General features: G+C 54.3%; 9 protein-coding genes across 9 annotated transcripts; 5 read left to right on the forward strand and 4 right to left on the reverse strand.

Annotated features, from left to right (window-relative positions):
- Window positions 1–287: 287 nt before the first annotated feature.
- Window positions 288–1,613, forward strand: GLOTRDRAFT_96818 (uncharacterized protein; the record flags this gene model as incomplete). Its single annotated transcript, XM_007872592.1, has 1 exon — window positions 288–1,613. One exon carries the CDS (start codon window positions 288–290, stop codon window positions 1,611–1,613), a length of 1,326 nt encoding a protein of 441 aa, XP_007870783.1.
- A 248-nt stretch (window positions 1,614–1,861) lies between these two features.
- On the reverse strand, window positions 1,862–2,791 carry GLOTRDRAFT_108494 (uncharacterized protein; the record flags this gene model as incomplete). Its single annotated transcript, XM_007872593.1, has 3 exons — window positions 1,862–1,985; window positions 2,043–2,415; window positions 2,470–2,791. The coding sequence occupies 3 exons, from the start codon at window positions 2,789–2,791 to the stop codon at window positions 1,862–1,864; spliced, it is 819 nt and encodes a 272-aa protein (XP_007870784.1).
- A 290-nt stretch (window positions 2,792–3,081) lies between these two features.
- On the reverse strand, window positions 3,082–7,638 carry GLOTRDRAFT_82042 (2-oxoglutarate dehydrogenase, E1 component; the record flags this gene model as incomplete). Its single annotated transcript, XM_007872594.1, has 23 exons — window positions 3,082–3,716; window positions 3,772–3,942; window positions 3,999–4,099; window positions 4,151–4,184; window positions 4,235–4,261; window positions 4,316–4,372; window positions 4,426–4,454; window positions 4,507–4,598; window positions 4,660–4,675; window positions 4,724–4,793; window positions 4,847–4,933; window positions 4,990–5,229; window positions 5,293–5,395; window positions 5,449–5,483; window positions 5,544–5,596; window positions 5,649–5,758; window positions 5,818–5,823; window positions 5,892–5,940; window positions 5,994–6,158; window positions 6,209–6,286; window positions 6,340–6,501; window positions 6,554–7,093; window positions 7,491–7,638. 23 exons carry the CDS (start codon window positions 7,636–7,638, stop codon window positions 3,267–3,269), a joined length of 2,823 nt encoding a protein of 940 aa, XP_007870785.1. The 3' UTR covers window positions 3,082–3,266.
- A 361-nt stretch (window positions 7,639–7,999) lies between these two features.
- On the forward strand, window positions 8,000–9,373 carry GLOTRDRAFT_82048 (DUF706-domain-containing protein; the record flags this gene model as incomplete). Its single annotated transcript, XM_007872595.1, has 8 exons — window positions 8,000–8,087; window positions 8,160–8,232; window positions 8,283–8,408; window positions 8,461–8,585; window positions 8,637–8,789; window positions 8,841–9,002; window positions 9,059–9,138; window positions 9,187–9,373. Exons 2-8 carry the CDS (start codon window positions 8,169–8,171, stop codon window positions 9,371–9,373), a joined length of 897 nt encoding a protein of 298 aa, XP_007870786.1. The 5' UTR covers window positions 8,000–8,087; window positions 8,160–8,168.
- On the reverse strand, window positions 8,887–10,949 carry GLOTRDRAFT_66640 (Aldo/keto reductase). Its single transcript, XM_007872596.1, has 8 exons — window positions 10,871–10,949; window positions 10,729–10,816; window positions 10,606–10,675; window positions 10,460–10,550; window positions 9,964–10,383; window positions 9,187–9,913; window positions 9,057–9,138; window positions 8,887–9,000 (listed from the first exon to the last, which is right to left on the reverse strand). Exons 1-6 carry the CDS (start codon window positions 10,926–10,928, stop codon window positions 9,714–9,716), a joined length of 927 nt encoding a protein of 308 aa, XP_007870787.1. The 5' UTR covers window positions 10,929–10,949; the 3' UTR covers window positions 8,887–9,000; window positions 9,057–9,138; window positions 9,187–9,713.
- A 1,353-nt stretch (window positions 10,950–12,302) lies between these two features.
- On the forward strand, window positions 12,303–13,252 carry GLOTRDRAFT_133652 (uncharacterized protein; the record flags this gene model as incomplete). The annotated part of the gene is made up of 3 exons (XM_007872597.1): window positions 12,303–12,627; window positions 12,698–13,070; window positions 13,129–13,252. The coding sequence occupies 3 exons, from the start codon at window positions 12,303–12,305 to the stop codon at window positions 13,250–13,252; spliced, it is 822 nt and encodes a 273-aa protein (XP_007870788.1).
- A 1,746-nt stretch (window positions 13,253–14,998) lies between these two features.
- On the reverse strand, window positions 14,999–16,294 carry GLOTRDRAFT_96822 (uncharacterized protein; the record flags this gene model as incomplete). Its single annotated transcript, XM_007872598.1, has 1 exon — window positions 14,999–16,294. The coding sequence occupies one exon, from the start codon at window positions 16,292–16,294 to the stop codon at window positions 14,999–15,001; it is 1,296 nt and encodes a 431-aa protein (XP_007870789.1).
- Window positions 16,295–17,881: 1,587 nt separating this feature from the next.
- Window positions 17,882–18,960, forward strand: GLOTRDRAFT_112645 (uncharacterized protein; the record flags this gene model as incomplete). The annotated part of the gene is made up of 3 exons (XM_007872599.1): window positions 17,882–18,009; window positions 18,140–18,321; window positions 18,369–18,960. A coding segment is annotated over exon 3 (474 nt), but the record flags the coding sequence as incomplete, so codon positions are not given.
- Window positions 18,961–19,086: 126 nt separating this feature from the next.
- Window positions 19,087–23,390, forward strand: GLOTRDRAFT_66644 (uncharacterized protein). Its single transcript, XM_007872600.1, has 15 exons — window positions 19,087–19,149; window positions 19,209–19,370; window positions 19,426–19,556; window positions 19,621–19,759; window positions 19,814–19,894; window positions 19,982–20,667; window positions 20,731–21,094; window positions 21,154–21,259; window positions 21,325–21,489; window positions 21,541–21,801; window positions 21,860–22,219; window positions 22,287–22,551; window positions 22,603–22,802; window positions 22,856–22,920; window positions 22,979–23,390. Exons 2-15 carry the CDS (start codon window positions 19,257–19,259, stop codon window positions 23,216–23,218), a joined length of 3,177 nt encoding a protein of 1,058 aa, XP_007870791.1. The 5' UTR covers window positions 19,087–19,149; window positions 19,209–19,256; the 3' UTR covers window positions 23,219–23,390.
- Window positions 23,391–24,511: the final 1,121 nt, after the last annotated feature.

Here is a 24,511-nt window from a genome sequence, read left to right on the forward strand (position 1 = left end):
CCGACGCACTGCGATCTTTGATTGCGCCGTGTCCCTATTTATACCCGAGATTGCGTTCAAGTCGGGACCCCTCGCGTTCAAGTCTGAGCGAACACACCCAACGCATCTAAGGTGGGTCCCGTCTCCTCTCGAGCCTGAGCCCTGAGCTGCCAGTGGGTTCTGAACCGACCTGCTCGTAGAGATCGACGGTGCTTGCCACGCCTCGATATTCACAACTTAGCCGTGAGCAAGACCGTAACTACAGCCTCTAGGCGAGAAAGAGGTGGCTGGCAACAGGACACTTGCATATGGGCTGGCATAGGGGGCTGCTGGTTCCGCGCAAAGCTGGCCGATCTAGACAAAGAGTGTTGACGGACCCGGAGGGATCCGGGCAGGCAAGGCCACATCTCCCGCCAGAGCTGTGGCTCCATGTCTTTGATCTCGCCACGGACGTACCGGGCGCGCTGGGGCTGGAAACACACAGCCACGACCCCTTCCAGCTGTCCCAGAGCATATCCGGAAGGGAGCCGCAGAGCTTGCTGCTGGCGTCCATGTCAACCAAGCGCGCGCTGGTGCGCGTTTGCCGGCAGTGGAGAGTACTTGCGACGCCCGTCCTTTACCGCGTCGTCATCGCGAACCACAAGTGGGGGCTGCGAGCTCTGCGCCGAACGCTCGTCGGCGGGGACAACGAGAGGGCCACGCTGCTGCGAGCGTGCGTCGTGCGGTTCTACTGCATATTCGACGGCCACCGCGCGCCGACGGATTATCTCTACCCATACGAATATCTCGCGGAGATCATCCGCGCACTTCCGAACCTCGTCAACTTCACTGTGCGAACGCAAGAAGAAGAGTTCCTGCCGTGGTACGCTGGGGACACCACCGTGCCCGCGTGCGTGCTGGAGGCCTTGGCGGAGCGCGGCGCGTCGCTGCGCGTCCTGGAATGGGATCGCGACGTGAGCCTCTGCGCGCGGTTCGACGAGCTGCGGGGGATGCTCTCGCACATGCGCGAGTTGCGGGTCCTCAAGATCTGGAAAAGCTGCCCGCGGTATACCGGGAGCCGGGACCCCACGCCCCTGGTGCTCCCGAAGCTTGAGGTCATCTCGCTCGATGACTTCTCAGAGCACTCGCCGCTCCGCTTCGCCGTCGATCGATTTGAATCCCTCCGGGAATTGTGCTTCCGCGCCCCGCCGCTGCCGCTGGGTAGATCCCTTGTGTCGCTCGCGTCTGTGGCACCGCAGATCACGCGCCTGACTCTAGGCAGTGCTCCTGACGGGACGTGCCCCGTCCACGACGCCGTGCGAATATTTCCGAACCTAAGGCAGCTCGTCGCCTGGTACCACGATTGGCACCTGTTCCCGCCGGGCTTGCAGCTCGCCAACATCGAGTATCTGGGTCTGGGAAGGGAACTCGCCCGCATACGACCAGTCCTTCATGTTTACGACCGGTTGCTGGACAACCTCGCGTCTATGCAGGCCCGCAGGCTCGCTGTGGTGCGCTTTGAGGCGCACCGCTTTCGTGCGGATGAATGGGAGAATCTGCGTGTCCGGCGGCCAGAGGTATTCGCTGGGTTCCAGGCGTTGGCGCGGAGTAGGCGCTTTCGTCTCGAGAATTGGCGCGGTGAAATTATGCTGTAAATATGCAGACTCATGCATGCAGGTCGGTCATGGTGACTCTGAAACGTATGGATAGTGGACTGGATATGCAGTGGCACATTTGACGATCGGCAGAATGACCTTCATCCAAACCCATCACAGTCAGTGAGTTCATTACAACAATTAAGATTACACGACGATCTAACGAAGTTCCATATACTACAAGTCCCACACATCACACAGGTCGTCAGGCATATTGAAGCCAGTCGACAATGTGACCCATCGCTAGCCTAATCATAGAAAACCAGGGCTCTGAGCTCGATGGATTCTCGCAGGGGAGCATCAGGGGGTGTGGATGGATCCTCAAAGCCAGTATGCGGAGTGCATTTGGCAACACCCTCCTTCGAGTCGAAGCTGGAATCATAAGGAAAGTGAGCTCGGCCACATAAACTCGAGTTGCGATCATCCTACCATTTAATCAACGCGAACTCGTCTGGAGTCATCCCTCGCAAGTACTTCCACTTGTGGTTCGGGTTGTATTTCACGCTCATCGTCTCGCCGTCATAGTCCGGGTACTTGAGCGTGGTGGGGACGAAATCCGCGGGGTCGACGCTGTTGTAGTCGCAGAAGGCTAGCGGCCAGTCCAGCGCCGGGTTCTTGATCGGGCGCCAGAGGTTGATAATCTGGAAGCGGCGCTGGACGAGCTGCGGCGCCTCCGACGGCGGGAGGTGCCGGTGTACGCGCGCGATGGACGACGCCTGGGTCTGGTCGACGTGCACCTGCGGGACTGGCTGACGTTTGTCGGGCGTGTCCACTTTCACATCGGGTCTGCGCCGTCGGATCGCTGTCAAAGCTACTGTTAGCCCCGCACTTTGCTTTACGAAATCCAACGCCTTACTGTGGTCGAAAAGGGCGACTTGGCTGGCGCCGGTGAGTTCCTTGATAAGCTCGATGCTCTCAGGGTAGTACTCTTCCTGAATCTTGGCGTCGTCGGTGAAGTCGGTGTGTTTCGAGGGCCGCTTATACCATTGGAAGCCATTGTTGTCCAGCGTGAATTCCTGCTCCCTTCCACGTACGTTCTCCACCTCCATTTCATAAGGCGCAAGGCCGAAATTCTGGATCCGCTCGCCCGTCACGGGGTCGGTGCTGATGTACAGGAACGGCCGGGCGCCGTCCTTCGGAGGCACAAAGTAGTAGAGCTTTGCCGTCACGGTCGACATATCGGAATCGGTATACCTGAGGGCTCAGCGGATGATTGCGGCGGTTTTGCACTCTCACTGGAAATCCAGCAGCCCTTATATCTTCGACCCAATTTTGGGTCATGCTACCATGGAAAGTCCGATGACGTGCTGCAAGACCATAAATACGCCATTCGGGAGACTTCGTAGGCTGACTGAGGGCCCAAACCTCCTGTATATGCTTTGTAATATTCTGAAGTGTTCTCCTGATTCCTTGCTGACCGATACACCGGGCAAGTTCCCACAAGTCGTGGCTCCGCCTCGCTCGGCCTATGATAAGAGGTACATTGTCTGTTGGGCTAATCGGATGTCTCCACCCGAAACTAAATGGCGTCTGCAGCCCGAGTGATACATGATATGCAAAATGGCATGCAATGCAAGATGGCAATATCTTAGACAGCTAGCCCAGTGATGTGACAATACTCGTCAGCAACTGCAGCCCGAGACTCCCCGGTACTCAGGCGAAAGCGGATTTTAGCACAGCTTCCTGTTGAACCCGGTACGTCTTCCCCACCCCCGGGGCAGGCACGGAATCTTCCTTCCTCCCTCTATACCCCAGCCTACCAGTATATCCCATCGACCGTAGGACATGCTCGACGCGGGGCGCGACGTGCCCGTACGCACCCTGGTTTCGCGGCTCCTCCTGCACCCATACAAAATCCTTCGCGCCGGGATACGCGCTCAACACGCCGCGCAGTTCAGCGAAGGGGAAGGGCGAGAGCTCCTCCAGACGCACAAGCGCGACACGATCCTTCGCGAGATCCTGCCTTTGCCTGACGAGGTCGTAGTACAATTTACCTGATAAAAAGACAACGCGCTCGACATTCGTCTTGGTTACGACCTGGTCGTCAAGCACGGGCTGGAACTTGGTCCCTGGCTCGAGCTCCGATAGCGGCGACATGGCTGCCTGTGAACAGACTACCCCTCAAGATTAGATAGTAGGCAAGCAAGTCGGTACGTACAGGTAGCCGCAGGAGACCCTTCGGAGCTGCAACTATTAGAGGCTTGCGAAAATTGCGCTTCATTTGTCTTCGCAGGAGATGAAAATACTGAGCGGGTGTAGTCGGGAAAACCACGCCCATATTGACGTTCGCACGCTCGCCATCGGCATCATCATACCTGTCGTTGGTCAACTATGGCAGCAGAATCGGTGAGCCGACAGGGGAAGCATAGGAAGGTGCGGACTGACTTGCAGCCAGCGCTCCAATCGGGAGGAAGAATGTTCGGGCCCGGCTCCGTCCAAGCCGTGAGGCAGGAGGAGCACAATCCCGCTCTGCTTCAACCACTTGGCTATATAGGGCATAATCAGCAGAAAGTAATCATGCTTCTTAATGCGCTCACTTTCGGCAGAAGCAATAAAAGTATCGATGATAATCTAGGACAATCAAGCCAACGCGCAACGCCACGAGCCGAGTGTTGACATACCTGCGCTCCGTTGAAGAAGTCTCCAAACTGCAACACAGGACTAAATCACTAAGGCTAGCTGCGATGTGACGAACAACCCACCTGAGCCTCCCATATGGGAAGCAGACCCGGTGTTTCCCAGCTCACGCCGTACTCGAACTGACGAGTTCGTTAGCATGTGAAGCGTAGCATAGTAACAACAACCGACTTACCCCAAGAACAGCGAATTCGCTTAGAGAACCTAGAGACCGAGCTGAGCATGTATGTAGGGCGCCCCCAATCTGATCGCGTACTGTTTGCTAATTCTAGCTTTCCCTGAGCCCCGAGTTCCCCGTTGAGAGGGATGACAACCTTCTCGGACTCTTGGTCCACCAACATGGCGTGACTGCGCACATAGGGTCATTTCCCAAAGGCATAAGCAATATCCGTACGTTAAGCAGACTTGCCGTTGACTGAAAGTGCCTGCAAGAGCTCAGTGACACGGTGAGAACGGATGTACAGCACACTTACCTCGACCCACGTCTTGGCCTGAAATCCGCACATCGCAGCCCTCTTGCATCAAGGAGCCAAAGGCCATTGCCTGTATCGGAACCGTGTCGGGTCCAGTCGAACAACTAAACTATACCGACGCACCTCAGCAGTAGCCCAGTCGAGACCCGTACCCGCCTCCAAACTCTGCAGTCGATGTTTAACATGCCTCTGCAGCCGCGGATGGATTTGCTATCCGCGTACGGATCAGCATTCTATTCATCGCTCTCATACGCGCAACGACTTACGAAACCTTCGGGTACAGTTACACTGGCTCTACCGATAGCCTTTAGGCTATGCGCGTCGAGCCCAGTTTCGGGATCCCACAATGCGGACTCGCCCGCAGGCCACACCGTATCCTTCCATCGCCCTTGAGAGAGTGACACCTCGGGCGTGAACTCGGCAACTTGAGAGAGTTTCTCGTCCAACTGCGCCTTGTACGAGGTCCGCAATGAAGTCGCTTCCTCTCTCGAGATGAGTCCCTCGTCCTACATCCAAATGAGCTCGACCACGCCTATCTATGAGACGATATGGCGTGGAGGTGTACACACCACCAAACGGTCTTCGTATAGCTGAGGTACCGACTTGCGCGCTCGGATTTGTCGGTACATCAAAGGCTGAGTGAACGCTGGTTCATCCAGTTCGTTGTGGCCCCTGTTGACTACCATGAGCTTTGATGCACGATAGCAAGGCCATCAGATGCGTACCAGCGCCTGTAGACGATCAAGTCTATAATGACATCCTGCATTCGGATAAAACTTCTGGGCATGTTACCCAGTAGCAGCAGCAGTGATTAGCGTACCTTCCGGAAGTAGTTGCGATATTTGAAAGCAGTATCTACCGCTCGAGCTACATCTGTAGAACGAGGTTACACCGGTTACACTCGGGCCCTTGAGATGGCTCTCACCTTCGGGATAGTCACCATTCACATGGAGCACGGGAGCATGGATCATCTTCCCAATGTCGGAGCAGTAGAGTGATGATCTCGCTTCCGAAGCAGGGGTAGTGTATCCGATGCTACCAGGAAGACGCTCATAAAGACAGATAAGTTCTCAATACTTGGAAACGTGACGTACTTGTTACTGGCGACCAGGTAGTCCATTACACTGGGTCATGAGGAGTAGCAGACAGATGAAGCGAAAACACGCACTTGACTACAATATGCACGCTTCCCCCGCTCGTGAAGTGAGGTAGATTGCCTCATGAATCCTACTCAGCTCCCTAAAAATTCGCACTCTTGCCGAGTACTCACTTAGTCCAAGTGTTTCCATAACCACGCCTTGGCCGGTGAAGCTCGCGTCACCGTGCAACTGCACACACATCACCCTATCGCCGAGCATGCAGTCCTCGGGCGATGTCTTGAGCAACGCGTACTGCTTCGCGCGCGTCTTGCCAAGTGCTACCGGGTTGACAGCCTCTGCAGGTATGGTGAAGTGAGAAGCAAAGGTCAGGTCCGAACTTACGTACCCAAATGTGAAGGGTTAGGCAGGAGCGAGACCTTGACAGGGTTCAAAGCATCATCATAACGAAGTTCAGGAGATGAAACTTTGTAGAGTCCTTAGCAAATAGAGGAGTTTTTACCAATGAAATAGGTATACCAAGGTGACTTATGACATCTCCTGAGACGTCGAATGTTTCCGGGAATTCACTCCCTCCCTTGATCTTATGAAAGAGAGCCGTAGGAGAGTATTGTAGGAGATCCGTTAACAAGTTGAGCCTGCCTCTGTGAGGCATCGCGAGAATGATATGTTGGATACCGGCTGAATATGCCTTGTAAACACGTCTATTATGCCTGGGCGCTGACGACATTACCTTGCGACGAGACACGGAAGAGCTCATCAAGCGCCGGGAGCATCGACTCTCCGCCTTCCAGACCATACCGCTTCAGATTCGGGAACTTTACTTGCAGGAATTGGTCAAATGTCTCGCTACGCGCGAGTAGCTCATGCATCCTCTTCCGCAGATCCGCCGGCGTCTGCCGCGCAGGGTCCTCCGATTCCAGCAAGTTGGAGAACCAAAGGCGCTCGGTCTTGGACGGTGAGTGCATGTACTCGTACGCAATGCGCCCGACATACACCGAGCGCAGGTACTGCACGATGTCGCGCAGCTTCCACATTTGCGCGGCGTCCGACTGCGTGCCCACGGGTGCAGTCCAAATGATCCCGTTGACGTTGTACTCCTTGTCAGAGTCCGTGAGGCCGTACCGAGTAGGGTCCAGTGCGGCGACGTCGTCGCGCTGCATGAGGTCCAGCGGATCTATGCGCGCCGCTCGGTGCCCGTGCGTGCGCATAGAGTCCACGTATCGCAGAAGGGGCGCGTTGTCGGTTCTGTTCTGCAGCTGAGCGGGGGTGTCTATGATGTGCGCGGTTAGTGACAAATACGAGCAGTCCATTTACCATCTGTAAGGACTGCTGGTCTCGCAGGAAATTGGACTCCCATGGAACAGGCTTTCCTACCATGTTTCCGGTGAGCCCAGGGTAGTCAAGGGGATCGTGGAATCGCTATTCCAACACATCCCCTACAGCATTCCACGCATGCTCTCTCCATACATCCCGCACCACGGTACTCTGTTCAACTCATACGCGATGGCCGGACAGAAGCAATGCTTGGAAAGACATCAGACCTAGACTCGTCCCTGCATAATCGGCCACCTGGTATAGGCTTTCGCTCGCAATGACAATATCTACCGCTGGGATTGGAGCCGCCTACCCCCCCACGACCATCCACGTTCAAAGTCTAAATCACTCACAGTCGGGCACAGTTACTTCTCTCGCCTTTCTATACCCAAATGACCCCTCTTGATGAAACCGACGTGTCAAGACATGAGAGTAGCTGCTGTTCGACCGCGCGACTACAACCGAGCGCCGAGCCCCGATGCTGCACACTGAAGCCTTCATCTTCAAAGCATTTCCTGTGTCGAGTGAAGATGATGGGCCGGTCAGGGAAAGAAACGAGCTCGATATAAGAGCTCCTGAAATCAATATACGGTCTTACACGTATTCCAGGTATCGTGACCGGTGTCAGCGCAAGATCCGGTGGCTTTCAGAATCGCTTGTAATTCGCTGTAAAGGTACCGGCGTTGTGGCATTCGTTCTGCCCGTCGACGTCGACGGATAGCTGCGCTGAAACATCTCGCATTTTATTGATGAAAGATGGCGGAGAATCCCCAGAACGAAATTCACTTCGCACACCCATCTCGCGGTTTCCCGCATGGAAATTGGCTCCGCTATATGAAATCTGTTGCAGCGGCAGGATCGCTGTCACTTGGTCACCAACACTTTCCATTTACCGTGCTGCGGGCCGAGTAAGAGGGTAGAGAAAGAGTATAAAGAGAGCACTTTGTGCAGTATGTTCTATTTCACTCCCTTTCTCTCAGTCTACCAGGCCGACCTGTTCGAAATTGGCCCATAATTCATAGCAATACACCATGCCGAGCATCGCAGCGCAAGACGCAAAGGCCTTCGACGAAACGTCGGACGCGATTGACAGTGGTACGTGCAGTTGTAGAATATGCTGTGTGGCACAGCTCACCTGCGGGCAGTGAACGCACTCAAGGGACAAATCTGGAACACCGCATCCGAGTTCGACGCGTCGAAGGACAAGACACAGTTCCGACAGTACGAGGACGCCTGCGACCGCGTCAAGAATTTTTACAAGGAACAGCATGGTCAGATCTGTCTGGCGCCGCTCACTCTGGCCCGGGTCTAACCTCTTACTAGAGAAACAAACCGTCGACTTCAACATCAAAGCCCGCGTGGATTTCAAGAGCAAAAAGCGCGCGCGCATGGGCGTGTGGCAGGCGATGGAGATGCTCAACACGCTCGTGGACGAGTCCGACCCCGACGTAAGCCGTGTCTTTGCATGCCCGTGCCACCCCAGCTGAGGCCACCCTCAGACGGAACTCTCCCAAATTGAGCACCTCCTCCAGACCGCCGAGGCCATGCGCCGGGACGGCAAGCCAGACTGGATGCAAGTGACGGGCCTCGTGCATGACCTCGGAAAGCTGCTGTTCCTCTTCGGCTCAGAGGGCCAGTGGGACGTCGTAGGCGTAAGTCGCCCTTCTCCTCTCCCGCTCAGCGTCCCTGACGACGTCCCGCAGGATACCTTCGTCGTGGGCTGCAAGTTCTCCGACAAGATCATCTACCCCGACACCTTCGCCGCGAACCCGGACTCTGTGGACCCGGTGTACAGCTCGGAGTATGGAATCTACCAGCCGCACTGCGGCCTCGAGAATGTCATGCTCTCTTGGGGGCACGATGAGGTGTGATAAGGGTCACGCAACCTCCGCTGATGTCATCTAACCGCTCGAACCTACAGTATCTATACCACGTTCTGAAGGACCAGAGCACTCTTCCGGAAGAAGCGCTGGCGATGATCAGATACCACAGTTTCTACCCGTATGTGTCTGTATGATGATTTTGGTGGCCGCCGCTGACCGTGTGCAGGTGGCACCGTGAGGGCGCCTACCAACACCTGATGAACGAGAAGGACCTGAAGCACCTGGAGGCTGTCAAGGCCTTCAACCCGTATGATCTATACAGCAAGAGCGACGAGCGGGTTGACCCTGCGAAGCTGCGACCATACTACGAGCAGCTGATTGCGAAGTTCTTCCCTGCGGAGCTTGACTGGTAGATATATAATCGAGAAGTATTCGCGTCGTCTTCTTTAAGCTCTCGTATTCTATCGCCTACTTGCTTCCATATGCTACGCCCAGTATACGTCCGGATTCGTTGTCTTGTACTCAATCTAATCTTTCTGTCTGTGCTCATCTTACCTAGAGAACTTGCTGGTCGGGCATAACCTTCTCTCTTAGATCCCGCACTCCACATAGAAGTAGAAGATACATGGATCGTGTCACTGTCCCCTGTCTCATCCATATAGCTAGCTTAGAGCCTACTCTTTCTCTTGTGCACACTAGAGTATAGATCCTTTTATTCATACAAAATAATGATACAGCTTCTTCGTTTCCCACTTACGGCCAGTTGTCGAAGCCAAGGTCGATGACCCACGGAGGTGCGATGAACCTCTTCTGCTTCCCTCCAGGAGCGACCGCGTCGAGCTTCGCAATGTCCTCCTTCGTCAGCTTGGACGCTGCCCGCACTGCACCGTCAAAGTTTGACTTGATACGCGCTGGCGTGACGGACTTGGGAAGCGCCACGATCCCCTTCGCAACTGCAGGACGGTGAATGAGCTCCGGTACACGGCGAAATCTCATGACCTACTCAGGTAGCCCAGGAGGATATCCGCGGTCTGCAAGCCATACTTCTGCGCGTACTCGGTGGCAGTCTCGTCCTGCAACAACGGCGAGTTCGTCGAGCCGAGCGGCGAATATGCCTGCGGCAGGATCCCCTTGCTCTTCAGATAGTCCATGAGCTTGTGCTGCGGGTTCCACAAGTGGATCTCGAGCTGATTAACGGCAGGTACGATCTCGGCCGTGGGCAGGATCTCCTCGAGCTTCTTCTCGGAGAAGTTGGACACGCCGATGGCCTTGACTTTGCCCTTCTTGTACACGGCCTCCATCTGCTTCCAGGTGTCCGAGATCTTCCACTCCCAGTCGATGTCGCGCGTGCCGTCGGGCAGCTTAGGGAAGACGGGGTCGTTGCCATTCGGGTTCAGCGGGACGGGCCAGTGGATCAGATACACTATTGGGATGGATTTCAGGGCAAGAATGAGGGTGAGACTCCGTGCAGGCTCTTGATAATATTCGCTCTGACTTACGGTCGAGATAGTCAGTTCCCAAGTTAGCCAGAGTCTCGTCGAGACATTGTTCGACTTTACGGTGGTACGTGCCCCATAACTTGCTCGTGATCTGAATCGGTCGTAAGCAAGTAACTTGTACTAACACATAGTGCTGTAAAGCTCACAAAAATCTCAGACCTGGGCACTCCAGACGCACGGATCCCTGCACCGACTTCCTTCTCGTTACCATACGCCCTGTGAACCGGATTGAGTATTCCCTGTGTATTCTCCCGCAGTGGACAACCTACCAAGCGCAGTCGATATGCCTATATCCGGCTTCCTTCAGCGCATATTCCACAGCCTTTGTCACTTCACCTGGCTTCGACTGCCAAGTTCCTAAGCTCTTCTGCTTAGTGCCGTATGTTCACCTGCTGCAGTCTCTGTACTCACCGAGACCAATGGAAGGTATGTCGACGCCGTTATTGAGCTTGAAGGTGGGGCACGCCATATCGATGAGAAAAGAGATTGTGCGGGTTAGTTCCTTCCCCTCCTTTATATCCTATGGCTTGCCGGACCGGTCAGCGGCCCTCCGCTTCCCAGTCGCACGTGGCCTTCCATTCGGACCGTTGTCGGACAGGGCTTAAATCCAAACATAAGTCTGCGACCGCCCATAACTTCAGAAAGAGGGTATTGAACTGGCAAAAGTTCATTCGACAAGCTTTAAGGAGACACGAACCGTCATTGTCAGTGGCGGAACAGGGGGGCGATAAATTTGATTACCCTCTGAATCTGCCACAGAAAGTCAGGAACGGAAGCCATCGTGCGCCCATTAATATGGATGAGGTGTTGTTTGAGCTTTGAAGAGTCTCAGTGTATAAGGATGGAATGCAAAATACAAGGTGGCGAGTGTGATAGAGAGAGTCGACTCGCGCTAATCGCGACTTGTGAATGGTCACGCCGGTCAAACTTTGAACGCCACACCTGTAGCCTCACCAGTTCGTTCTGCGAAGCTTTCTTGCCACTTTCCGGCCAGCATATCGATAATATACCACCCATACGCGCCCTCATGACGCAGTCCTACTATCATAGAAAGGTGGCATAAATTGTGTCGAGGTTCTTGCGTGTTCAATACTCTGAGTACGAAAACTTACTCAGCCACACCGCTGCGGCGATGTCGCGCGATTCGCAGTTGATTCGCGAAGGCTCGGCCTGGCGCATCTGTCATCCTGAGCGAGGCAAGTATTGGCTCACTCAGGTGATCTATCCCCGACTCCCATCCCACGGTAGTTGGGAGGAGGGTTCTGTCGGGAAGAAATGGTCGCTCCACCATACAACTCGCTCTCGCCGTGAGAACCTCATGTAAGCAACGTCCCGACCGTTTCGACTTGAAGACACCACACACACCTGACGTGAAAGGTCAAAGTGATGCAGTGCGTAGCATTCGATAAAAGGATGCATTGACCCAAGTGAGGCTGACAAATGAGACTAGTATCTCTGAGTGGGGACTGGGAGGAAGCCCCTTTAAATACTGATGTAGATATAAGACAGGACTATATCAATACTGTGTATGTGTCCGTACGCGTCAAGACTGGCATTCCGCAACTTGACCAGACTAGTGACTAGTACTGGAATACTTGATGGCTTCTGACTGGAGTCGGGGATTGGTGCTTGCGCCGCTATGATGAAAACCATCGGGCTTGGAAATGGACTCTCGGTCAGCCTACGAAGACTCCCGGATTGCGCTCGTATGGTCTCGGAGCACGTCATCGTACTCGCCGTGGACCGTGTGGGATGACCTAGCACTGGAATAACTCACCATATATAAAGGCTTCATGACTTCGAACAATGAAGTCACACCACCCGATCTCCCTGAGAGCATCAGATGTCTTCCACTGTTACCGCAAAGCTCTACTATTTTGTCCCGCCCGCGGACGGCTCTCGCCCATGGCAGAACATCAACGCCAATCCCGTCACTGGCGCGCGGGAGCAGAACTTCGGGACGTCCGAGCACGAGATGGCCATTGAGAACGTGCGGGGCAGAGAGCACGAGTTCACCCTGGACAAGAACGGCTTCCAGTTCTATAAGCGGCCCTCCAAGCACACCGGATTCACGGATAATGCGAAGATTCGAGAGGAATACTATCCTGAAAGCATTGAGCTTATTAAGGAGCTGACGGGCGCTAGCCAAGTTGTTCTCTTCGACCACAGTAAGTTTTGGGTCTTCATCCTAGAGTCTCCGCAGGATTAATCCACGAATCCCGTCGCGAATCTCTCCAGCAATCCGGCGTCGTAGACCCAACGAGAAAGAAGACACGCCTGACAAACGCCAGCCCGTCCCGCGGGTGCACGTCGATCAGACACAAGCATCCGCCATTGCCCGCGTACACCGGCACCTCCCCCCTTCTGAGGCGCCTCAACTCGTACAGCGCCGGTTCCAGATCATCAACCTCTGGCGGCCGATCAATCACCCCGCGCTGGACTGGCCCTTGGCATTCTGTGACTTCAGCAGCGTAGACCCGAATGACTTTGTCCCCACCATATTGAAATATCCGGATTATAACGGGGAGACTATGAGCGTTAAGTTCAACCCGAATCACAAGTGGAAGTACTTGAAAGGAATGACTCCAGACGAGTTCGCATTGATCAAGTGGTAAGTCAATCGCAACTCATTTTATACTTGAATTCACTCACAATCCTCATGTCACCAGCTTCGACTCGAAAGAGGGCGTTGCCAAATGTACCCCGCATACCGGTTTTGAGGACCCTTCTACCCCGCCCGACGCGCCCTTGCGAGAATCTATTGAGCTCAGAGCGTTGGTGTTCTTCGATTAGGCTAGCACTAAAGTAAGTCCCGCCACGGCGTTCGTGTGGCCGGCAAGTTATGTATAATTTTCGGGTCATGTAATATATGGGACTTCGTCAGTCGTCGTGTAGTCTCAACTGACATAATAAACTGACCGACTCTAATGGCCTTGGATGGATGTCAGACCAAGTAGGCACCCACGTTGGAGCTATGAGTTCCATCTCAGCTATAAGTCAGTACTGATCAACGGCAAAGCGGGGCTGGAAGTCTTGACGGTATATGCCAGTGGAGGGCAATTTTTCCAGGGCTAGAGGATTGGCAGTTCTTGCTTGGTTCTCGCATGTACGATAGCATCTCCCTGAGTTTGTCAGAACGTGCGCAAGGAGCGACGTCGCTGTCCGATTCCAGGAGGACCAGGACTCGAAGAGACGTCTCGCGTTCTGCCAAGGCTGATAGCATGCACCTGGGCACAGTAGTATCTCCGGAATACCAGGGCAGAAATCCTTCTTGAGCTCGTAGAGTGAATTCGAAGCTGGTGAAATTAGGGAGCGTGCGAATGGTCTTGGCAGATACCCGTAGGGATAGAGGTGATTGGTCGGCGCGCGGTGGCCATTGAAGATGCAATAGAATCGTGGAACGCATGCTCGAAGCAGTGCAGCCCTCTTGCTCGCGGCTGTCAGGACAATATTAATCCGACGCGGCAGCAAGGGTACGGTACAGAGCTCGCCGTTCCCGCTTGTGCTTTGCGATGTCTGTTTGGTAAAGGATGGGTGTCGCAATTAATCTCCATCGCCGACACACGCGCAGTCACCCAGCATGCGCTTGGTTAAAATGGACGTCATCAGAGCTCTGCGGCTCCCTTCCAGATATACTTCGGGAGAGTTGGTATAGGTCGAAGTTGTTCGTCTCCGGGCCTAGCGCTCCTGGTACGTACATTGTAATTTCAAAGATGTGCAGCCATACTAACTCTGTAGGCAGCGCCACGTCCTGTCGTGTCTGATTTGATCTCTTAGCTTTGTGCCGCTCCAAGATCCCTCGGCGCCACCCTATGCTCGAAGGTCCTGCAGGCGAATGCTCTCACCCCCACTCTCTGTAACGGAGACACCCCATCAGAGTTTCAGTTAAGTGGTTCGTGATGCGGGAGTTTCTCACCTGATTTGTGTCGGGAGTGTTGGGCCGACTTGAGGGACGTCAGGACGCTCTCAGTTACAGAGCAAGTACAAGCATAGATAGAAGGCGATGCAATCATAGATGGTAGAGTGTTAAGTATAGCAGCTCATCCCACCACATACCACCTGGCGTAGCTTCTCTATAGCCCCCGGGTCAACGCGATGGCAGATAACCCGCACCTAACAAATGCCACATCGGTGTTCTGATGATATCAGCCCCTTATTATCAGCAGCTACCCATACTGACGAGAGCGAGCAAATGTACACATACCGAGACGTTGCCCTGTCACGCAGTGCGACCCGATTCTGACAACGCTTCTGATAATGTCTAGTCATGTACCTCCAATTCCCTATGTGCATGAATGGTCTGGTAACGGACCACTCAGTCCGTTACAAACGGTGGCGTACATGGGCGATGAGTAGCAAAGCAGAGCTTCGTGTCGAGTCAACTTGTTACCGCAGGCCCAAGCAACGCAGAAGGTAGTCAGCAGTACAATATAACGAACAGCCTGGACGGCAATAACCCCGACGATTGGGGAGTGGTCGCCACTACGGAGCACACCTTTGATGAGGCACCCCTGCAGTAGGAGCGACGAAAACGTCCAGTTACTGCATGGTTTTGCCAGAGCTATCTTCAAAACGAAAGCCCCTGCTCCGTGCCAAGCCCTGAAACCTAGCCCAAATCCCTGGCTCCTCGTTACGCAACTTCGACCATGCGTCTTGAGGGCCGAGAAAGCGAACAGCTGAGAGCTTGTCAGCTTTCATGGACGACAGACTATCCAGAAATTCATCGTAACTGTTATCTTTGCGTATGCTCCATCCGTCTCGCCCCAGACCCAGACGCTCGATATTGGATAGCCACAGGTTTGGCGGGAATAAATGCCAATCGGAGTACCAGAGGACAAGTTGCTGGAGGTTCGGCAACGCTCGCACGACCTCCTGGACCGTGCAACTGTCACCGATGGAGGGCGTGCGTAGAGTCAACCGTGAGATCTGCGATGCTACCGGCGGTGTGAGCATATCCAGCGACTTCGGTGGAACTTGGAGGAACAGCTCCTGAAGAGAATCGAAGCGATCAAGACCGAGGCACAGCGGAGATCGCGGCGAGAATAGCTTGTGCGAGACGAAAGAAAGGTTCGGAAGCACGAGAGGCGTGAGTTCCTGTGTCGCGATGTCTAGAGGGCACTCTTTCCCGAATTTGAGGATCTGTAGACCCGGCATCTGGGAGAGCATTTTCCTGAACTCGTCCGGACGCGGGCAGAGAGTTACGTCCGAGTCCCACTCCAACACTCGCAGAGACGCGCCACAGTCTGCTAAGGCCGAGAGCACGCTCCAGGGTACAGTGGTATCTTTGAAGTACCAACATGGTCTCACACATGCGAGTCGAGTGCGTATAGTGAAATTCGCGATATTCGGGAGTGCGCGGACGATTTCGGCCAGATACTCGTACGGATAGGAGTTATCGGTGCGCATCCAGTGCCCATTGAAGATGCAGTAGAACCGTCGAACGCATGCGCGAAGCAGCGCAGCTCTCTCATGGCACTCGGGACGTTCCGCGGCAACGAGGGTTCGGTGCAAGAGTCGCAGGCCCCGCTGGTGGTTTGCGATAACCACTCGGTAAAGGATGGGTGTCGCAAGTGATCTCCACTCCCGGCATACGCGCACCAGTGAGCACCTGGTTGACATGGACGCCATCAGCAAGCCCTGCGGCTCCCATCCATGTGTGCTTTGTGACAGATAGAATGGGTCTGAGCTGCTGATCTCTAGACCTAGGTCCCCCGGTACGTGTGTGGCGATTTCGAAGATGTGAAGCCACAGCTCTGGTGCGAGATGCACGGATAACCCTGCCTGTCCTGCTGCTTCGCACTTGTCCCCACAAGAGTCCGTTCCACTCGACTCCATCTTCAAGTGTCCTTCTGCCAATTGTGATTGCTCTCACTTTCAGACGGATACAAGCAGGGGGAGAGAGAGGGAGAGCAACCTCTACGGGAAGGATGACTGAGATTTCACCCGCAAAAAACGCAAAGACCTCACCTTGGACGTGGGGGTACCGATTTTGGGCGGCCTCAGTCCGATAACGAGTATATATAGGAATAGAAAGCGATGCAATTAACATGACGATGTGCGATGTTAACATTAGTAAACGACTCTCCCACGTGACAAGGATGTGCGCTGCGGTTTGTTGGTTTACCTGGGTGTGACCGAGAATAAGTAGCTCCAGACGTCAGATCATGCAGTCTAGGCGTCTAAGGCTAACCGTGCTCACCTGTAGCGGCCTGAGGGGCTGCTGATGTCGCGATCCCGAGGACGCCTTCGCCGTAAAACCAGGCAATAACAAGCCTGAGTTGTAGAGCGTCGCACCAGGAAAGAAGGAACACATTTCCATCCTTCCCAGCACTGACAATTTTTCCTCGCTATGCGGTTTGCGGCATCAGCGAGCTAGGTCGTGTTGCAGAACGCTGATCACCAGCACCTTATCTTCGGTTGGCGCTATTTCTGCGATCTGATCGACAGTGTGTAGCCACACAGGTCCGCTAGATAATCAAGTGAGCCTAGTATGTCGTGTCTTCATCGCAGGCAGGGATCATACTCATGCGAAGCCTCCTGTCCGGCAGCTGAGCGTGCCTCTGGTGTCGGTCCAACCAGTACAAGGTTTGCAGTGCCGCTAGTTGGGTGAACCGCATACGCTAGCGTATGGGTCTGCATGAGTCAACTCTGATAAGCTTGACTCGACATTTGACAAGCTGGGTGAGCACTCTCTTCCGCTGGCTATGCGCCACACCGTCTGAGGCTACGGGGCAAAGAGGCACGGGATCTTGGACATCATTTTGTCAAGAGCCCGAACCATCCTGTCCCCGGTCTCCGACGTGTATGAACGGCCTGACCGTGGATTGTGATTTTAACCAGCTCCCAAAGTTATCATCAGTATCCAGCATCTGACTGCGTCAGATTTTGACCGGAGGCTAGGGGTATCATGACAAAGACAAAGCGAGCCGGGGGCCCATGCGCTATCGACGTTGTTCCGCACTCAGCATGGAATGGTACGGAGACAGAGTGTCAACCAGCAGGGGTACCATGTCGGCCGGTCAAGCAAAGGAGATACACTTTCTGTAACGGAACCAAACTTGAAAGACACTTGCAGGTGGCTATGCCATGGGCGGTGATCGCAGGGTGAAGCGAAGCGTGAGGTGGCTCGGATTACTCCGTTGTTACCGTGCTTTGCTGCGCTGGGAACCTGTAACTCTCCCTGTTTCTTTTCTTTTACATGTAACAACCGGATCTACGGAGAGAATAGAAAAATTTTAAATACTCCTCTCAGGGTGCTCGATTCTTGCTGACCAAGGCGAGAACATCAAGACTGAGCTCCTCTGACTACTACAACTGACTACGCTACGCTCCGGCAATTGCATACTTTGAATCTCCACAAGGATCTCAATTTAGGCGCACGCGGAGAGGCTCAATCGAAACTACATCTGTGGGGTATATTTATGGGAGATTCTCCTCTGCTGCCGCTACATACCCTTCATTATTGTCTGTCGTCGCACAGGTGCATAGCACACGCTTGCCTGCCTCCAGCTGGCTGGATTAGTCCAAAACTCGCGGTGTATTTCGGCCCAGGACATAAGCTGCCTGCTCATACTTGGTACGCGTCTTGATCGATTGGACAACTGTATGGACTCCTGCGTATTCCTGGAAACTGATCTGTCCATCCAGGGTACGCTTCTGACTTGCTTTTTGAAACCGTAGGCGCATTCCATTGCGACTTAGAATCGAAGGACGGGAGGCTCTTTCGGCTTGCGCAGGGCCGAGCGTCTACTCAGCCTGTGCTCGCCGTTAACGCTGGTCTCCCGGTGCGTGGCCGCGACATCACGACGGAACAACAGTACCACAGGTTTGAGCGAGACGTCAAAGTGGTGTGCTTAGTCCCGGTGCGTATATAAGTCGTATCCGTGCTCTGCTGCATTGACATCCGCAGGCGTGCTACGCTGGTCCGAGTCATTACACAGTCTTTCACCAAGTCTTTAAACCGTGCGCGCGCACGAACTGCAGATTCGTCATTAACTCTCTTCTATCACGAACATTAACGAAGGCTAATGTCATCGCCTACGCCGCCTCCCCCTCCTCCCCATGGCCAGCCTCAGTCGCATGCTCATACCAGCACATCTGAAGTACTATCCCACACGCCTCCCGTCTCTTCTCCCTTGAATCCATCCGGACATTCCTCGCCTTCCCCCAATGCAACTCCCACACAGAAACCGCTTCCTCTCCCGCCGACAGCCCACCCATCTGGGTCATCAACCTCTCTTCCGGCACAGATTAGCGGTCCTCCGTTACGTGGTCGGCCCAGGGGGACCTCTATCTCAACGGTCCGTAACCCCTCCCCGAACCGAGGCTTAGCATTCCCGTCTCTCGAACGCGTCGCGTCCCAACCGTCCCAGCACCAGCATTTCCCCACCTCTCTCGCGTCGTCTGCATCCTCGCTCGCGCCCATAGACCATGAGCGCGCGCGCTCTGCGTCAATCACCGTCGCATCTCTGCGGCATCATCCGGCGTCCTCGCGCTCGCCTTCGCCCGCGTATGGCTTCCGCAGGCGGGGTAGGGACGAGACGCCTCCGCGCGGTACGCCGCAGACGTGGTGGGGGCGGGCGAAGGACGACCTCGCCGTCCGCCCGTGGTGGGATGCAAGCTCCCCGCACGGGAGGAGGAAGAAGACGGTGCCGGAGGAGCAGACGAAGGCCTGGGAGACCACGAAACAGGTGAGTTTGCGTGTTCTGTCTCACGGGATGACGGCTTATGTCCCCTCGTTCACCTTCAGCACGTTGAGAAAGCAGCTTCGTCTGTGCTGGATGTGTCGCTGGACGTGATGCATGAAGTGCTTCGTGTTGGCGTGGACGTGCTCGAGTTTGCCCCCGTCATGGGGTTACAAGAGGCCGCCAGGACGTTGCTAGGGATATGGGACTCTTTGCAATACGTCGAGGTATGTCCGCATTTGAATTTACTTGGCTGGAGTCAGACGCTGATCGAACTTGTAGTTGAACCGAATGGCTTGCCTCCGGTTAACCGAGCGCTGTGCCGATATCCTGCTATCTGTAAAGGATGAAATCGACTCTGCGGGTGAAGCAGTGGCCAATGAGTTGCAGGAGCCGATTGAGAAGCTGGTTGAGTAAGTACCACGGCTACTACGTGTCCATTTGACCCACCTCTGAGTATACATCTTGTATCTGCAGCGCTTTTCGAGGTGTACATCACTTTCTCGTGAAGCAGATGCATCGTCCGTTCCTGAAGAGGTACCTCAAGCGCGAGGAGATTCAGCGCGAAATCGCAGCTTGCGACACGGCTCTAGGAGACGCGTTGGAGATGTTTGGGGTGAGCGAGTCGACACCTCATTGATCATATACTCCTTTACTCACTCAAGACTAGATCCGGATTCAAGTGAGGATTCTGAAGCAGATTCAAGCGAATGAAGCTAGGCGACAAGAGGAAGCGAGGTTGCTGTACGAGGTCCTACGCTCAAGGCCGCAGCCCGCCCTCGGAGCGACAGAGCTGAGGGCGTTACCTGCGCCTCCAGCGACTGGTCTCCTGCTCGAGGGCGCTGCTGCACGAGTACAGTCGACGGTACAGTCAGAGAGACAGCCCTTATCGGCGGTCTTTGCGTCATCCTCCCCTTCACCAGTCGGTCCAGCTACACCTGAATCACTCTCCCCAGTCGACCCTCTTCTCCTGTCCCCGGAGTCTCACAATCTTAACGACACCCAGATCAAGGAGGCCCTTCGCAAGCTACGCGAACGCCAGAATGAATTCGACCGGATCCGAGATCTGGACGATCTACGTGCGCTCATGCGCACCGCGCTCGAGACGAAGAGCGACATGGAGATGTGCCAGGTGCTCCAGGTTGCTCGCGACGAGATGCCCGAGGCGATCAAAACGCTGCAGCGGGAGCTTGAGCGCGAGGTCGTGCGGGAGATGCATGAGAAGGAGGGGCAGCCGGAAGATGAGGTTATCCTGGAGGAGGTGCCGGTGGATGAAGCGATGGCGGAGTGGAGTGTGGAGGAGAGGGAGAAGACTTTGCCGGATGTGCCGTTGAGTCGCGACGGAAGTACGAGTACGAAGAGGAGCATTAGGACCAAAGCTAGTGTGGCTAGTATTGGAACAAGAGTAGGGAGTCGGAGGGACACGCTTGATAGGGAATTCATCGAAAGCGGGCTGGAGGCCCTCAAGAGGATGAGCAGAGGCACGCAGGCCAGCCTTCAGCTACCGAAGTGGACAATCACGAGGTACAATTCAGCTCTGGTGGATTTGTTCGAAGTATTGATCACGGACGGTGCTCTTTTCACTAGGTATGAAGTAGACCGGGAGGAGAAGATTGGCATAGGATACTTCTCAGACGTTTACCGGGGCACATGGCGCAACCGTGCTGTGGCAATCAAGTGCCTTGCCGAAACGACGCCTCGTTCTCTCTTCATGCATGAGATAGAGATATGGAGGACGCTGGATCACCCGAACGTTCTTCCCCTTCTTGGGGCGAGTTCCGCCTCTGGCGACCCTCCGTGGTTCTTCGTCAGCCCCTACTGCAAGAATGGGAGTCTCGTTGAATATCTCAAGTTGCATGGCGAGAGTGTGGATTTGCTCAAGGCCATGCACGAGATCGCGAGAGGTATGGAATATCTCCATAAGAAGGGCGTTCTGCATGGAGATCTGAAGGTGGGCATATCGAACACAAGGTGCTGGGGATCTTGCCCGACTATTTTGTTCTTTTTTAGGCTGCCAATGTGCTGGTATATGACGACGAACGATGTGTTATCTCCGACTTTGGCCAGAGCGAGATGAAGAGTGAAGTAGCTCGCATAAGTGGTACTCCCCCACCTCGTACGTGTGCTTACATAGTTTTCAACTTGCGGCTGTATGGGTTTCTAATGTAACCTGTTGCCTAGATGGCACGTTGCGATGGCAGTCGCCCGAGCTAATGGCCGGCGGAAGTCAGCTAACCCAAGAGATGGACGTATACGCTTTTGCGATATGCTGCATAGAAATTTTAGGCCATGGGCGACTCCCTTGGGCTCTCGCGGATGACGATAGTGTCCGTCATTTTGTCCTTGGTATGCATTTTCATCGCTTCCTTCGCTGTTTCTGAATACTATTTCGATTAGAGAGGCATATGAGGCCAGAATTTCCCCACTCGAAGTTCACAACGAAAGATGTCGAGAAGATGATACGGGCATGTTGGGATCAGGAACCCAGAAGGCGACCTACATTCACTCAAGTTGCCCTGGATCTCAGGACTATAAGAGTCAAGTCGGGGTCAAGAGATGTGGATGCGCCCATGACAGGCTGGAGACTCCCCAGTCTTGAGGAAGATCAAAGCCCCCAGGTTACACCCGAGGTTCGACCGTCAGATCTTCCACCCCCCGGTGAGTCATGCTTAATATAATTTGGAGCATCGCGACTTAACTTCGGGACTTGCAACAGAATCAGAACCCGGATCTTCACTTCCCACCACCGCCTCGTACTTGACTGCGCGGGACGGTTCATCCGATTCATCAGCGCCAGGTCATCGTAGGTCCCAGACGACGCCTGCGGTGTCCACGTCGACCATTCAGGCCCAACCTGGCCATAGTGGACAGACTGCGACTGAGGGAGGTGGTAGCCACTGGAAAGACAGTGTTCGTACCAGCTCTACCCGGAGCAGCAGCTTGTCGGAGATAGATTTCGTGCCCGGGACGTTTGACTCTGGCTACGTTTCTCCCATCCCTGCGGATGAGATCGTAGCGGAGACAAGGAATGAGCGGAGATACAGGATGTTGCTGCAGCACGAGTTTAACGCCAACCGTGAGTATCTGGCTGATTTGCTGTGCTACGCAGGGGATGTGGCTGATTTAGTCGGTTGTCTCTACAGTTACTTTACCTCTCTGGTCCCCAAGCAAAGTGTCTCTCGGCGATGTAGGCTATCTCTCGAAGCCGTCTGGTACTTTTGTCACGCTCTTCAATGCTCTTGACCCCGTGAAGACGTCCGGCAATGTACTGAAAGGAATGTCCGGCTTGAATGCTTTCGGTTCTGTCAAGAAAGGTAACCAGAAGCAAGATAAGCGGAGCGTCGCTCAGAAGGGGTGGGACGTCATACAAGGCTTGCTACCGAATCGGCGGAACACTGAGGGCTCGCCGTAAGCGTCTTACTTAGTGGACTTGTGCCGAAATTCTGATGGCCTTTGTAGACAATCGGTGGCTCGCCGGTACACATTCCAGCTCCGTGTTGGACACAAAACAGCCTATCTCTGCACTGAGACCACGGTCTATCGATACCTCGAGCCTGACACGAAGCACGCACCGTATAGGTGGTTTAAGGAGAACATCGATCGCATTCTCGCGACATACGGAGAACAGCATGGGTTACAACGAGAAGATGTTTACCTCGGTACGTCCGTCCTTCAGCTTATGCAGTACTCTACTGACTTATTCCATATCTAGTGATTGGTACCCTGGATGCTCCCGATTACGCACTCTTTGTCAGCCACCATCATCCTAACGGATTGGTACGTCGAAGCAGCCTGCGTTTATGTTGAGGTGGTATTAATTCTATCTGGGACTCAGGTCCATTTCAATGTCTTCTCCGGGCAGCGTGTGCCGGGGCAGCCATGGGGCGAATTCCAGTTGGATTTCAGCGATGATGCACTCGGACCCGGGCCAGCATACCACGAAGACATGTCGGAAGGCGCCCAAGCTCGATGGGCAAGTAAGGTGTCGGAAGGAAGGAGCTCGGGTCCGTGGGATACCGTTCTGCTGTCGCGATTGAGGTTTAAACCCGACGCGCCTGAACCCACTGCTCGATGAGCCGTGGACACGGAATCAGAATGACTCCTTTCTTCTTGCACGCAACCATTTTATTTAACTCGACAATTGCATAACTCCGGACTTGGATTGCAGAATACATGTACATATATAGCATTTATCCAGCATAGCATTGATAACGTTGCAGCAAGCACTATACTGTAGAACTACTTGGCTTTGTGATTATTAATTTAAAGAATGAACTGCTTCCGTGTGTGCCTTCTATGCCACCTGGACCATGCTCCAGGCAGAAGCTATGGTGTGACTTTTATTGCCACACTTGTGGGTCAGAGTTCCACACGATATTCACCTGCTTTCGAATCCGAGGCTGAACCACAACGACAGCACAACTAGTGAACTCCGGTCTCGCACACTTGACGACGTGGATATATGTTACTGAAGACTTGCAGTCGAGAACGGTGAACCGACCGCATCGACTCTGAGCGAACCACTAGTACTGCTCGAATACGACCTTGCTTCGCCGCGCCACGATTCACTTCAGTTCTGCCTCCCAGTGTTGTGCCAGTTCCGAACTAGTGGACGAAAGTTCGGAGAACCGTCAACTCGTCAACTAGTTCCGTTTACTTTTGGATAACTTTCCGGCGGAACTGTGGCGCGAGCTTTGCCCGCCAGCAGTCAGGACCCCGGCATACTGGTATATATGTTTGATCCTAGTGCGGACATAAACGGCCAATTTTGGGGCCCTATGTCGGATATTTAGGCGGACATAAAGCCCAAAATTTCGGTCCATGTCCGGTATATCACGGCGGACACAAGGGCCTTGCCGGTCTTGGTGTCCGATCACCTGGCGGACATACCAAGTCGTCGAAGTGTCACACCCAGTAGTCCTTGTACTAGGTTGAGTGGTGTCTCTTATGCTTCTCAGTCAACTGTCAGCTCGTCTCGTGTATATCCAGGTATATCCTCAGCAACGGTGAATGAAATGCAAGCTTTGGAAACAGTGGTGGATCTTAGGAAGACTGAAATACAATATCCCGGAGTAATCATGTCACGATCTACTCGTTGCAGCGTTGGGCGTGTGCCGGTTTCGAGGTTGGATCCGTTTGGCGGACACACCGGGGGGCGCCCGAGCATAGGTCATTTATGCGGACATAAGCAGCCCAATTTGGGCTGACCGGATCCTAGAGGCGGACATATCCGGACCAAATGTGTGAGGCCATAAGGGCCGAAAATCGGGCACTTAGGATCAAACATCAGTACCCATATGCCGGGGTCCTCAGCAGTCCTCCTCAGTTCCCGTCGAGATGTTGAGTTCCCCGCCCGTTCTGATTGCAG

The sequence above is a fragment of the Gloeophyllum trabeum genome (assembly GCF_000344685.1).
Source record: "Gloeophyllum trabeum ATCC 11539 unplaced genomic scaffold GLOTRscaffold_00018, whole genome shotgun sequence".
Taxonomy (NCBI): Eukaryota; Fungi; Basidiomycota; class Agaricomycetes; order Gloeophyllales; family Gloeophyllaceae; genus Gloeophyllum; species Gloeophyllum trabeum.